The sequence below is a fragment of the Anoplophora glabripennis genome, unplaced genomic scaffold (assembly GCF_000390285.2).
Source record: "Anoplophora glabripennis isolate ALB-LARVAE unplaced genomic scaffold, Agla_2.0 scaffold5, whole genome shotgun sequence".
Lineage (NCBI taxonomy): Eukaryota > Metazoa > Arthropoda > Insecta > Coleoptera > Cerambycidae > Anoplophora > Anoplophora glabripennis.
Genome location: NW_019416525.1, coordinates 1,315,865 through 1,328,365, shown reverse-complemented (window position 1 = coordinate 1,328,365; position 12,501 = coordinate 1,315,865). Strand labels below are relative to the sequence as shown.

Below are 12,501 nucleotides of genomic sequence, written 5' to 3'. Positions count from 1 at the left end.
AAATGAATATTTTAAATAATATATATATATATATTTTTTTTTTAATATTCAACCCTCTAATTGTTTAAAAGTTTCTTAAATAAAATAAAAAAATGTATTAAAATTATTTATTTATTTATTATAACGCATTTATCTAAGTTTCAGTTATCAGTTTTATCTAAAATACGTACATATCTTTTTTTTAGTCAGATAACCCTCAAAGAACATTTAACATTTTAACATCGTTTATTTCATTTATAATTGCGCTACAATTTTTAAAATTGTGTTAATGAACGAATTTTCCGTCCTTTTAACTAATTCTATATAATTACTGCAGTTAGTAAAACAATTAGCAGACGTATATAATTTTAAACATTTTTTGTTTGTTATTTTTAACATATTTATAATTCAAGACAAAAATTAAATATCGAACTTTTTCTACTATTAGATATAAGGAAAATACTCTGATAAATGATAATACATAATTTATGGACATATCTTTTTATCTACATGATAGTAAACATATAAGAATAATTTTCATACTTATACAACTATATCTTTTATCTGTATTCGCTAATATATCATTCCAAAAAATTTTTTATTTTGAGTTCTTTCATGTTACTTATCCCTTTAATAAATTCCGCCGCTGTATCTGATGCTGAAAAAATGTATTTTTTATACCCTTTTAATATTTAACCAATAGCAAACTCACTAGTAGTCTTCTGCTTTTCAGTTGAAAGACTTTTTTAAGTTAATTACGGAATTAATTTGTTCAAGAAATTATGTAAGATAGTTACTCACGATTGGAATGAACACAACTACCTGTTGCACAATATTTTGGCGGGAAAATTTATATCATGCCTGCATCTAGAGAACACAACCTTGAAAGTTTGTTATTGAAATTTATGAAAGTCATCAAGATTACTACAAATATCATCCAAATTAGCCATTTCAAATGAGAGGTTGTCTTGTAAAGTAAAGATAAGTAAAAAAAATGAATTCTCACAACTCCAGTTTATCTCTTTCCAACGACGGTATAATAATTTAATATTGTTTAAATAGTAAGAAGTATTTATAACTTATTTTTGTTTCCAGAAGCCCAAAAATCTGAATTATGTTTGGCTTTATTCAGGCAGTCCCTAAAATCTATAGATATGGATCATGATGGGACACATTTTGATATAAATAGGCCCCATGTGTTTGTAATCCTAGGAGCATCGGTAAGTATTTGTAATTATTATTAAACATTTCATAAAGAAAAAATTTTGTAGGGTGACTTGGCCCGTAAAAAAATTTACCCCACAATTTGGTGGTTGTACAGAGATAACTTGCTTCCACCAAACACAGTTTTTTATGGGTATGCAAGAAGTAAGACAACTGTAGAGGAAATTAAAATTAAATGTGAACAGTATATGAATGTAAAGCCTGAAGAACGGGAACGTTATGACCAATTTTGGGAGTTAAATCGTTATATTTCTGGACAATACAATTCTAGAACAGATTTTGAAAAGCTAAACCAGGAGTTAACTTGTTTCGAAAAGGGTGCAGTTGCAAACAGACTATTTTATTTAGCTCTACCTCCTTCTGTTTTTGAGGAAATTACTGTGCATATTAGAAATTCTTGTATGGCCGTTAAGTAAGTACATTTTAGATGTTCATTTCAGGTGATATTTAAAAAAATCGTGTATAAACATTTCTAGTTTAATCGTCCATATAGTTGATTTAGCAATTGTGTACTCAAGTGTTCGATTGCTTAAATTGAAAAAAAAATATGTTAATGGAATTATGTGTTTACGTTTTGACTTTTTTATTTTAATAATAATTATTGCAGAGGTTGGACAAGAATTATTATTGAGAAACCATTTGGGCGTGACTTAAACACATCTCAAAAATTATCTGATCATCTAGCATCCTTGTTCGCTGAGCATCAAATTTACCGTATCGATCACTATTTGGGCAAAGAGATGGTACAAAATCTAATGACACTTAGATTCGGCAATCGCATTTTCAACCCTTCATGGAACCGGGACAACATTGCGTCTATACAAATTAGCTTTAAGGAACCCTTTGGCACTCAAGGGCGGGGTGGATATTTCGATGAATTCGGGATTATACGTGATATTATGCAAAACCATTTGCTGCAAATTCTAACACTTGTTGCGATGGAGAAACCTGCTACTTGCCAACCAGATGATATTAGAGATGAGAAAGTAAAAGTCCTGAAAAGCATTAAGGTGCTGGAATTAAAAGATGTTGTTTTGGGACAATACGTTGGCAATACTGAGGGAGAGGGTGAAGCTAAACTAGGATACCTTGACGATCCGACTGTACCCGAAGGGTCAGTTACTCCAACGTATGCTTTGGCTGTGTTAAAAATAAATAATGAGAGATGGGATGGAGTTCCATTTATTGTTAAATGTGGAAAAGGTAAAACCACTTGATTTATCAGTTTATATTAATATTTACATAATCATATTTTATCTATCAAAGACACGTAATAAATTTATCAGCAGACTATTAATACGTTTGTTATTATTCAAATAATCAGCAAATTTGAGTGGTTCTAATATCGTGATCATCTTCAGTTCAAGGACAAGTTTTTTTTTTGTAATACAATGAAACGTTCGACACGATATGAAAAATGATTAAAAATTTTTGAAAAAATTTAATTATCTAAATATATTGAACCATCTGTGTCCATAAAATTATTTCATATGTACAGGGAAATAAAACTGTAAGGCAAAACTTCATATTTCACTAGGTTTTTGTTAAAATTTTAGCTCTAAATGATCGTAAGGCTGAAGTTAGGATCCAGTTCAAAGATGTTCCGGGAGATATTTTTGACGGAAAACCAAAACGTAATGAGTTGGTCATTCGCGTGCAGCCTGGGGAAGCTCTCTATGTAAAACTAATGGTTAAAACTCCTGGCATGGCGTTTGACATGGAAGAAACTGAACTTGATTTGACATATGGTAGTCGCTATGCTGTATGTTCCTTTTTTTTCAAGATAATATCGTTTTTAAATATATTTTGTTCGTAGGGTGTTAAATTACCAGACGCTTACGAACGGCTTATTCTGGATGTGTTCTGCGGCTCCCAAATGCACTTTGTGCGTTCGGATGAGTTGAGCGAGGCTTGGAGAATCTTTACTCCATTGCTGCACAGGATCGAGACAGAAAAAGTCAAACCTATCTCGTACAAGTATGTACTAAATAATCTCTTATCCCCTATTTCTTTAATACCCTTTTTTTGAATTCTCTAAAAACTAAACATTTATTTATATTTTGTTTAAAATTCTCGAAATGAAAAAAGTTTAATTGTAGTGGCTGTAAATTTTTTTAGTGTATTGTGTAATATTGGCTAAGCGCTAAACAAATCACACATATCTGCTACAAGTATATAACGTGCTTAATATTTGGATTTCTTTAGGTATGGTAGTAGGGGTCCAAAGGAAGCCGATGAAATGTTAGTAAAGAATAACTTCACTTATACAGGGTCTTACAAGTGGAAACCAAAAATGTAAAAATCGGTTCAATACTCTTCATACATTCCTGTTTGATTTGTTGTAAATTTTATTTACATTTTTGTTTGGTTAAGGAACTTTCGGCAATAAAACATTTGTTCTAAAAACATGTTTTATTAATCACATTAAATTACAGTTTGAAAAATAAGTTAAATAAATACAGCTTCGTAAGACACTTTTTTAATACTTTCCTGTGTGCCTCTGTAAAAAATAAAAAAAGAAACGTTAAGGCTTATGGAATGTATTAAGGGAAACAAATTAGTAGAGAAAGAAAAACACCTCAGTTAATATGAATTAGGATCCAGAACAAACATCAGACAGCATTCGGACACACATTAGAGAATTAGATTTAAAAAAAACCACCACCACCACTACATCAACTGAATATTACCATGGCCTTGTATCAGCTTGCAAGATGTGATCGATAATTCTTTGCACGACATCTGTACTCTTTGCCGTACCTCCCAAATCTGAGAAAAACATTGTACCAAATAAATAAAATTATCAATCTTGCAAAAACAAAACAACTCACCTGGAGTATGTATTTTATCTTCGCAAAGAGTTTTCTCAATAGCCCATCGGATCAAGGTAGCATGTTTTTGATGCCCCAAATGCTCCAGCATGTCCACTCCTGCGTTCAACATCGCAATTGGATTCGCAATATTTTTCCCAGCGATAGCAGTTCCAGTATTGCGAGTACCGGGTTCAAATATGGCATACTGAAAATATATATATGGTGGTATATAGCTTTTAAATATTCCGATAAACAAACAAAACAACAAACTTGATTTCAATTTACATGATCTCCATAGTTTTTGCCTGAAAGCAATCCAGCACCACCTATCAGACCACAGACGACATTTGACACAATACTGCCGTACAGATTCGTCATAATCATGACGTCAAATTGGTGGGGTTTTGACACGAGCTGCATGCAACAGTTATCAATAATCATATCATTATGTTCTATTTCGGGGTAATCTTCAGCTATCCTTCTTGACGTTTCCAAGAAAAGACCGTCGGAAAGTTTCCTAAAGATGAAAAATTAATTATTTAAAAAAAAACTGACAAATTATTTATACATACATTATATTTGCCTTATGTATAGTTGTAATACGTTTCCTTCCGGTACGTTTTGCATAGTCAAATGCAAATCTTGCCACTCGATCAGAATTTGATTCTGTCACAACTTTCATACTTTCTATTACACCATCAACACTCTGAAATAACATAACTTATAACAAAAAATGTCAGTTTATATATCTGTAAACTTACTTCATGTTCCAACATAGCATATTCCCCCTCTGTATTTTGCCTTATGATAACTATATCAATATTGCTTTGTCTAGCAGGTACTCCGGGATAAGACTTGCAGTGCAAAATATTTACATACAAATCAAGTTCATTCCTGATGGCCACGTTTCTAGATAGCACTGCCGCACTCTCACTTTTAGTTTCAATGTTACCTTTAATAGCTACACCATTACGTTTTATCGATGTAATAGCATATTCTAGATCGACATTATCATCCGCTTTGGGGTCAATATCAATTAATTCAAAGTCAACAGGAGCCCCTGCATACTTAAACACTTCCCTGACGTAGCCCATGAGTTCTGGGCCTATACCACCACCGGGTAACATTGTAACTGCATTTCGACCTCCATATAGAGCGATAGGGATCGGAGTCTTAAAATGACATAGTTTTTAACCACTGAAACAAATTTCGGTAAAAACTTACAGTTTTCTTAATGAGTGGTGTTTTGTGTTGCAATTCGAAGGCCGACATTGTGGACTGACACTGAAAAAATTTAAAATTTTAGTTATATGCTAGGTTATGTAATTAAAACATTTTACTCTTAAAATCGTAAAACCCAAGGAAAATGGGCGCTTTGATAATATTCTGGATGCCATTCTGTATTTCAGATCTACGTATTTTTAAACACTCCTACAAAATAAAATTAAATAGACTGGTTATATCACACGGACAATTTTTTACGTCCTTTTCGTTTAACCGGATCTCGGTTACTACTATGTTTAGCATAACCATTAACGTAGGTATATAAATGTCAATAGACGTGTAATTTTTTCTCATGGCATGCTAACCGTTTACTCCGATGGCAACCCGAGGAAAAATTTGAATTTGAAGGTCGGTGGCCCTAAGAACTAATTATTTTATCGTATAACCTGTTTACAACCAAAGGGTAGTTTTATTTGACAATTTTTTACTATTCTTAGAAGAATTTTAGAATATAATGAAAGGGGGCAGCACGAGCACTCTGAGGGCGTCTAAATTTAAATTTGTATTTACGTTTATTTGACTTTTTTTAAAAGTATATAATTTCTAAAATTAATTAGCTCAGTTAACTAATATTGTGAAGTACATCTATTTGCGAAATTTTTTTTCATGCAAGGTGAAAACTGCTTGTTCTACGAGCAATCCAGTCAAAATAAAATATCTTCCACCAAATATACAAAAGTACTGTAGGCATTTTTTTTAAATCTAATTGTGGTAGAAAAAATTTCAAGGTTTCCTGCAAATATTATAGTCTTTTCCAGCATTTTCAGGGAATCCAAAGGGTATAATTTTAATTTTTATTTAAAGTTTGTGCACTTCCACGTTTTGAGAAATTTTCCAAAATTACCATTCTATTTTTAACAAAATAATAGGTAAAGAAAATAAACGTCTAGGTATAATCTGAAAAAATTTTGGTCAACTATTTTGACCATTTTATATTTAACATCTGTTTTCTGTTACACTTTGAGGGTAAACAAATACGTACCTGATTTTTTAATTTTTTTTTCCATAACAGACTATTTATTCTAGGAACAATCCAGGACCAGATATGAGTGTCTCATCTTAAACATTATTATTTATTTGTGAGTGTTTATAAAATAAATTTACATTGATCGTTATCCCTAGAGAGTAATTAATTGAATAATAAAACACTGAAATTTATAAAAAGAAATTTCATTATGTAAATATAAAGTAGTGGATATATTAAAACGTAAAATAAATCAATGCACATGGCATATTTTCGTAAACCAGTGTACTATAGCTAAACCGAAGTTATTGTCCGCTACTTCATAATATTTCTTATTGGCTCGACAGTACATCAAGTATCTTTTTATAATATCCGTATCAGCTTTATAGGTAGATATGGATCGCACTGAAGCTGTAATATGATCGGTGAACAACATAGATGTGTGTTTCTTAACGTGTTCATAGAAAAATTGAAGTTCGGACGCCAGATTTCTTTTAAAGTACGGCAAACTGTCAGAGTCTGTCGTACGAACATAAAGAAACACTTGCTGTCCCAAAAACGTCATGAGAAGTTCGAAAGACTTTTTCACACGTTGTTGGTTAAGTTTATGTATCCACGGATCAGCCAAACCCGAATATTCATACATTGCGTAACGTAAATAAGCGCCGAGCTTCTGATTAGGAAAGTTATGTCCAGAATCCTGGTGTTCGACAAGTCCAATGCAACTATTGTAATATTTTTTGTGTGCGTCTTCTTCCAATTCCGATGTTACGCAACTTAAAGCATCTAACGTCTTACACATGAAGTGAGCCAAACATAATAGTTTGCCATAAGTGAGCTCGTATGGTATCGGGAGTTCAAATTTTGGCACACTGAAGTCATTTTGAATTAAAATCGTCGTTGTATCTTCTTCAATGACTCCCATTAAGGCAATGAGATCCGGGTTAGCTCGATACAGTATCGAAAAACATAAACCGGCGATTGTTATTAATCTTAAAAGAAAAAAAGAAATAACAATAATCTTTAAGTAAATTGTGGTTAAAATACCTGTTCATAATGACTACCATTAAAGGCATGGGAACCTTATCAATTTGGTTGAGTCTATGGTAATCATCCAGAGTGTATAAGATAATATTTTTGGGTCGAAGTATTATGTACAAACAAGAGTTAACAACTTTCTTCACAGCGTTCTGAAAAATATATATAAATATGATACATTCTTTGGCCGACATTTGAATATGTACTTACTAAAATAAAACTGTAAGTATGGTTAGATTTTCGGTACCACTCTGTTTGCCAGTACGTTAGTATGGCGTCGAAGAAAGCCAAGGTATGTAATAAGAGGTCCAATGCTTTCAAAGCCACGGTACATTCTGGTATAACCAAAATATGTCGTAAAATTTGCTCTTGTAATTTTACGTAGGTGTAACAAGTAGGGAGAGCAGTGTACTGAAACTTTTTAATAAATGCTTGATTGAATTTCATGAGCAAAGTGCAAGTCACCCAACCCTCGTCTAATTCTTCGGCATGAATCTGATAAAAGAAGAAAAGTTTAAATTTTAATTTACGGTACCGTTTTTATTTTCTTCACCTTATTACTTTGACCCACAAAGAGTGCTGTGAGTGGAGGTTCGATGGAGTCATAAAAACTAGTCATGTTAACGTTTATAAAGTCGAATGCTAGAGGTGATTCTACATATAACTGGAGGCTATGAAGGGCGATTTTAGTTAAGGGTAATGTTTGTGGTTTATTGATCAAGTTACAGGTGCACTTTACGAGGTTCTGTAAGTAACTGCGATAAGAAAACCACACGGAACATTCACCGACATTTTCAAATTTCAACAATTTATTGGCGATGTGTATGCACGTCATCCAAGGAATCATAAGTTCTCGCATTCCAACGCCACCTTGAGACACTTCTGTCCACACCTCGTCATTTAAAGCTGTGTATTCGTGGTCTACCAAAGGTCCGATTTCCTCCAGAAAATCGAGCAATTCTGCGGTGTTACCTTCAAAATATGTTTTCAGATTCTTAAGAACATTTAGTATAATAGTGAGTATGATTGAACGAGTCTGTGAGTCGAGTCCTACATAGTGTAGTTTGGTAATACTGTACATTACGGTCACCTTTTTCGTGATAATCGCCTCTTTGCTTTTAAAATTCAAACCCCAACGTGTAATGAATATTAAACACATGTTCATCCAAGTATCCAGACAATGTGTATTTGCAAAGTTGAACTGTATTCCATCTAGACACATTGTAATGAAGAGGAATTTGATTTTTTCACTTGAAATCTTCTTCAGATCTTCATCTTTTTCAGCCATAAGTATAAATTCCATCCAAGCCTTCAGTAAAAATTCTTTTTCTTTAATATCGGCAGATCGAAGTTGTGAATTACCTAACGTTTTTATCATGTATGTTTGCCAAAGTTCCATAAGTTTATCATCACATAAAAATTTCTCTACCATTGCCAAAAATTGCGTCCTGTCGCCAGAAGTGTCACCTAATTGTATCCCCAAGATCTTAAAAATATGTCCATATACAGATGGCGAGTGATTATATTCTTCGAATAAAGGGTCAGCAAGAAGAGGCCAGAATGCATCTAGAGCGATTATATCCTTCACTAAGTGCCGCTTTCTGTTTAACCAAAGATTTGCCATTACTCTTAAAATTGCCACTTGCAAAGGGCTTTTCAAGTACTCATGTGACTAAAAAAAACTAATATTAATTTCAAATGTCGGTCATCAAACATAAAAAATACCTTTTTTATATTTTGCAGGTAGTCGATCATAAAATCGGTAACAGTGTCTCTTTCAATTCGTTTCTCCTTGAAATCACTGTGCCATTTTCGAGATCTTGTGACATTAAATAAAGCCGCGGTCATGCCATGTTGGGAAAAAATGCAAGTACTAATTAAATCTAAAATTTGCATTTTGACATTGTCGTCCTCCATCGGGTCCCTGAGCTTATCTAAAAATAATCGTTGCACTTGATCGTAGTCTAATCCGAGCAAAGCCATCATTGGGATATTTTCATCCTAAAGTTATAAAAACATTTATATATCAACCGTGTAATTAAAATAATGGACGCAAACTGTACCCGTGAAAGAATTTCCAAGAATCTATACGCTAATATTCTCAATGTGGCGTTGTAAGGATTAACCATATGGGCTGATATAGCTTTAGTAATGACGTTGGTTTTGTTGTCTATGGCACATTTTGTCGACATAGGTATACCAGATCGGATTTTATATACCAGCAACAGTAGTATCATTTGTAATCTAATATTTTCTATTTGTTCTAATACGGGACCATTAATCCAGTTTGATTCTTGCTCCATAAGGTTTTGTATATAAAATTTGTCTTTGTAGAATACGGATAAGTAGCTAGACATTAGTACCTCGTCAAACAAAAACGCATCTCGACACATTGTAAATATTTCATACGATTTATGTGATTTGTCAATTTCAGACTTTTGGAGTACTTTCACAAAGATTGCAATGCAAAATTTGCAAATAGTAATCATCTGGAATTCGTCTTCGTACGGCCACTGTTGGTGCAAAGGAAAAACAACATTTAATATGTACAAAATGCCCACTAATTGTACTTCTTGATGGTAAATTTCATTCTGAAACATAACCAGTAACTTATTAATATTAAAACTAATTTGTCACTGAATACGTACCTTGACCATATATTCTATAAGCCTTAAGTAGTCAATAAGTAAACTATGATCTTTCATATTCTCTTCCTCTTTCAGACTTCTAAATAAAATAGATTCATAATGCATGGGATTCAAAAATTCCCTATTGAATTTGCTGTAACTTGCAACTTGTGGGAAAAATTTCCTGCGGACAATTGGACCGAAAACTTCAGAAAAGTCTGATAAGTTATGAACAATCAATGTCACATTTGTCTCAAAATATAGTCTTATAAAGTTAAAATTCTTTGTAGGACCTTCACAAAATTGTGTTGGTACAATATCAAGGCGTTGAACCAATCTTTTAAGAACAATATCAGAGTTATAATCGCCCTTATAGTGCTTCAAAATGTGTATAATAAACTTAAACCCAATTTGGACTAACTCCGTTAAATTGTCATAACAATACCATGATTTACCGACTTCAAATGTGATGACACTTAGAGATTTTGTAAACTGTTCCAATAAAAGGAAGAAATTAAATGGGTATATGAACCTGGCAAATTCCATTCCCTGATAACGGAATTTTTCCACGCGAGTGCCTTCAGGTATTATGAACAAATCACTGTCTATGAATAATTGTTGAGTTCCAACTAAGTTGAAGCTGTCTCTGTGTTCGGTCCAAGGAATTTCTGCCAAAAAACTGGGTATTTGTTTCAACAGACGCATAATCTACAAATTTAACAAACAACACGTAATGAACTATTTACGCTTAATCGTTTTATAACTTACTCTATCGTACTGTTCTGGAATAGCAAGCATCGACTTGCACATTTCTAAAAATGGATTAAATACAAATGGGAAAGCATCCATAGACAATTGAAAAATAGGTCCCAAATAATCTAATACAACCAAGCCTTTTCTTTTTAGTAACTCAGCAGTGACGTAACACACCCCATCCTGTTCGTGAAGATATGTATAATCTGCACAAATTTTTATAAATTCCGCCATCAATCTAAATACTCCTTCTATCACAATATCCCCCGATCTGCATTTCTAAAATTAAATATGTTTAGTTATGGTTAAAGTTTATTTAGCAATATTTACATCAAATATTTTGGCTATCAGTAAATTGTGAAGTGATCTAAAAACTCTCTTCTGAATCAACTCATTACTAATATTATTACAGTATTCCATTGCATCTTCGGAATCGAATATAGATGTTTTCAATACTGCCCAAGCGAACAATACAATACTATTATCACCCTGAATTTGAAACAGTTCTAAACTTTTTTCTATGTTTTTCGATAACATTTTAGCTGTACCTGGGTTTTGCCTGAAAAGTGAAATTTTGGTGGAAATGCTTACAAAAATCTTAACATAACGTAACGTACCAGTATCGTTCCATTACTGCTAATACACATCCTATTTCGGCACACTTGATATCCCACAGGTCTTTGGGTCTTGAGATTACGTTAGATTCTTGATAGAGCAAATGTCTTGCGAAACCATGTCTTAGAAATAATACCAACGCATCTTCTAACTCAGAACCATCTAATTTACAGAATTGTATTACATGTATTAGTAAAGTTACCACCTCAACTTGTTCTCGATTATTTCTATGAATCCACCTTTTCAAAACTTCACTAGATACCATTTGAGCTTTATTTTTGTCTATTTCGTTAATAAGGATATCCAACGTCTTCATCATATTTTTCCACAAAATCTTAGTATCTATACACTTCAAAAATTCATCAAACTGTTTGTAAAATTTATATTCTTCATTTGATATGCTTTCAAAAATATGTTGTAGTGATTTTAACAGAAACATGCGGTCTCCCGAGTAGAAATACCAAATATTATCAATAAGGTAACGAACATTAGTGTCATATCTAATAATTGACTTGAGTTCATCGATTTTGCCAAAGTACTCGAACATTAAGAAGTTACACATAACTGTCCATGCGACATTGGCATCTAAGTTCTAAAAATATATTTTGTAACACACGTCTTACACAAAAATGTTTTTACGAACCAGGTCTTTACTTAACAGATGAATAAAATTACACATTTCATCATCTTCCACAATGTCCTTCAATCCAGAATGCTGTTTCCATGATTGAAAACTTTTCCTAGTATATGGGGTGTACTCGAGAAAACCTACAACTATTTTATTTCTGCACAGTCCTAAAATTTCTTCTACTATATCTCCTGTCACAGTAGTGTTTCCGCCAGAAATAATATGATATATTTTGTTCCAAACACTAAAACAAATTATACAATATTTTTCATATAAATCTCCTTAGACACTTACGGAGTTGTTTCCGAGTCACCCATTTTTTTACTTTAGATATTAGATATAATTTTTAAAAACCCGGTCATTACTTCAAAATTCAGACAAATAGGTTAGTTTTTGTATATTCAAAATTATTAGGGAGTTAAGGATTTCTTCTTCTTCTTCTTTGATTTTGGCCTTACATTATTCTGTATTTAGCCAGATTTGTCCCATTCCCATTTTAACATTTTTAACCTATTACTTCACTTAAAAGATTAACGTTACAGTGTGTATGTAATATCCATGTCCACGAGTTATATT

At 32.6% G+C, this 12,501-nt stretch overlaps 3 protein-coding genes across 6 annotated transcripts in view; 1 reads left to right on the top strand and 2 right to left on the bottom strand.

Moving 5' to 3' along the window:
• LOC108907426 (glucose-6-phosphate 1-dehydrogenase) overlaps window positions 1-3,609 on the top strand; it is a 4,000-nt gene extending 391 nt beyond the window's left edge. The window contains exons 1-7 of one of the 2 annotated variants that reach the window (XM_018711093.1): window positions 883-1,013; window positions 1,075-1,199; window positions 1,251-1,615; window positions 1,811-2,406; window positions 2,760-2,965; window positions 3,020-3,180; window positions 3,409-3,609. In XM_018711093.1, the coding sequence (XP_018566609.1) occupies window positions 974-1,013; window positions 1,075-1,199; window positions 1,251-1,615; window positions 1,811-2,406; window positions 2,760-2,965; window positions 3,020-3,180; window positions 3,409-3,502 (1,587 nt within the window). In that variant the 5' untranslated portion in view covers window positions 883-973 and the 3' untranslated portion in view covers window positions 3,503-3,609. Of the gene's footprint in view, window positions 1-882; window positions 1,014-1,074; window positions 1,200-1,250; window positions 1,616-1,810; window positions 2,407-2,759; window positions 2,966-3,019; window positions 3,181-3,408 lie in introns of those variants that run through there. The other variant, XM_018711095.1, reaches the window with a different exon arrangement.
• Window positions 3,601-5,527, bottom strand: LOC108907427 (isocitrate dehydrogenase [NAD] subunit gamma, mitochondrial). 3 transcript variants are annotated; one of them, XR_001964328.1, is made up of 8 exons: window positions 5,357-5,527; window positions 5,241-5,300; window positions 4,778-5,188; window positions 4,589-4,722; window positions 4,302-4,533; window positions 4,035-4,221; window positions 3,782-3,972; window positions 3,601-3,703 (listed from the first exon to the last, which is right to left on the bottom strand). XR_001964328.1 is itself a non-coding variant. In XM_018711097.1 (8 exons), coding segments are annotated over exons 1-8 (1,161 nt in total). In that variant the 5' UTR covers window positions 5,414-5,527; the 3' UTR covers window positions 3,601-3,702. The 3 variants fall into 3 exon arrangements, 2 of the variants coding, with proteins under 2 accessions (XP_018566613.1, XP_018566612.1); XM_018711097.1 differs by having other exon boundaries at window positions 3,894-3,972; XM_018711096.1 differs by lacking the exon at window positions 3,601-3,703 and having other exon boundaries at window positions 3,710-3,972.
• An 854-nt stretch (window positions 5,528-6,381) lies between these two features.
• On the bottom strand, window positions 6,382-12,307 carry LOC108907521. Its single transcript, XM_018711255.1, has 12 exons — window positions 12,220-12,307; window positions 11,941-12,169; window positions 11,300-11,889; window positions 11,013-11,241; window positions 10,698-10,961; window positions 9,951-10,637; window positions 9,366-9,893; window positions 9,028-9,303; window positions 7,856-8,974; window positions 7,513-7,797; window positions 7,312-7,454; window positions 6,382-7,256 (listed from the first exon to the last, which is right to left on the bottom strand). Exons 1-12 carry the CDS (start codon window positions 12,240-12,242, stop codon window positions 6,518-6,520), a joined length of 5,112 nt encoding a protein of 1,703 aa, XP_018566771.1. The 5' UTR covers window positions 12,243-12,307; the 3' UTR covers window positions 6,382-6,517.
• Window positions 12,308-12,501: the final 194 nt, after the last annotated feature.

Bases quoted from the DNA above. Each gene is read 5' to 3' on its own strand.
- LOC108907427 (XM_018711096.1), bottom strand. From the start codon at position 5,413: ATGGCATCCAGAATATTATCAAAGCGCCCATTTTCCTTGGGTTTTACG. The intron at 4,534-4,588 runs GTATGTATAAAT...TTTCATCTTTAG, and splicing joins ATACATAAGGCAAATATAAT to GAAACTTTCCGACGGTCTTT. The intron at 3,973-4,034 runs GTGAGTTGTTTT...TGTTTTTCTCAG, and splicing joins AGATAAAATACATACTCCAG to ATTTGGGAGGTACGGCAAAG.
- LOC108907521 (XM_018711255.1), bottom strand. From the start codon at position 12,242: ATGGGTGACTCGGAAACAACTCC. The intron at 8,975-9,027 runs GTATTTTTTATG...AGTTTTTTTTAG, and splicing joins ACCTGCAAAATATAAAAAAG to TCACATGAGTACTTGAAAAG. The intron at 7,455-7,512 runs GTAAGTACATAT...TATATTTTTCAG, and splicing joins ATACTTACAGTTTTATTTTA to AACGCTGTGAAGAAAGTTGT.